The sequence below is a fragment of the Geospiza fortis genome, unplaced genomic scaffold (assembly GCF_000277835.1).
Source record: "Geospiza fortis unplaced genomic scaffold, GeoFor_1.0 scaffold547, whole genome shotgun sequence".
Classification (NCBI taxonomy): Eukaryota; Metazoa; Chordata; class Aves; order Passeriformes; family Thraupidae; genus Geospiza; species Geospiza fortis.
Window position 1 is genome coordinate 123,258 of NW_005054729.1, and position 924 is coordinate 124,181.

Genomic DNA, 924 nt, shown 5'->3' on the forward strand with positions numbered 1-924 from the left:
CCCAAATCCATGGATGCCATCCTAAATCCATGGATAACATCCCAAATCCATTTATACCATCCCAAATCCAGGGATTCCCCTCCCAAATCCATGGATACTGTCCCAAATCCATGGATACACTCCTAAATCCATGGATACTTTCCCAAATACATTTGTATCATCCCAAATCCATGAATACCATCCCAAACCCATGGATGCCATCGCAAATCCAGGGGTACCTTCTTAAATCCATGGATATCCTCTTAAATCTGTGGACACCTTCCTAAATCCATGGATACCATCCCAAATCCATTTATACCATCCCAAATCCATGGGTACCTTCCCAAATGCATTTTCAAATCTTTATTTCATTTTATTTTTTATTTTATGCATTTGCCCCAGCACCGAGCTGACCCTGGGGTGGAACACCTCCACTTTAATCACATTTTCCATGGAGCAGCAGGGTCTGAGCTCTCTGGGATGGGATCTGGGAGCACTTTCCTGCACTTGCAGCTCTGGGGGCTCAGGAGAAGCGGCCGGTGGGCAGGCGGGGCAGGCAGGAGAAGGCGTTGGGGAAGAGGCTCAGGTTGATGGGGTTCCCGTCCAGGCGGATGTCCTCGAGCGCCCGGCGGATCTGGCCCTGCTCCTGGCTGTCACAGAACGTGTCCTCGTGCATCGTCTGGATGTTGTTGTTCTGCGGGGATGGGAGAGAGGTGGAGCTGGGTCACAGGGAGCGGGAGAGGAGGAGGAGGACCAGGACCAGGGCCAGGACCAGGGCCAGGGCCAGGGCCAGGACCAGGACCAGGACCAGGACCAGGACCAGGACCAGGACCAGGAGCAGGAGCAGGACCAGGACCAGGACCAGGACCAGGACCAGGACCAGGACCAGGACCAGGACCAGGACCAGGACCAGGACCAGGACCAGGACCAGGACCAGGACCAGGA

The 924-nt window shown here is 54.8% G+C and overlaps 1 protein-coding gene across 1 annotated transcript in view; it reads right to left on the minus strand.

The window, feature by feature from the left end:
- Nucleotides 1–380: 380 nt before the first annotated feature.
- The window catches only part of OPTC (opticin), a 4,123-nt gene continuing 3,579 nt past the window's right edge, over nucleotides 381–924 (minus strand). The window contains exon 6 of the mRNA XM_005430990.2: nucleotides 381–673. Within this exon, the coding sequence (XP_005431047.1) occupies nucleotides 503–673 (171 nt within the window). The 3' untranslated portion in view covers nucleotides 381–502. The remainder of the gene's footprint in view (nucleotides 674–924) is intronic.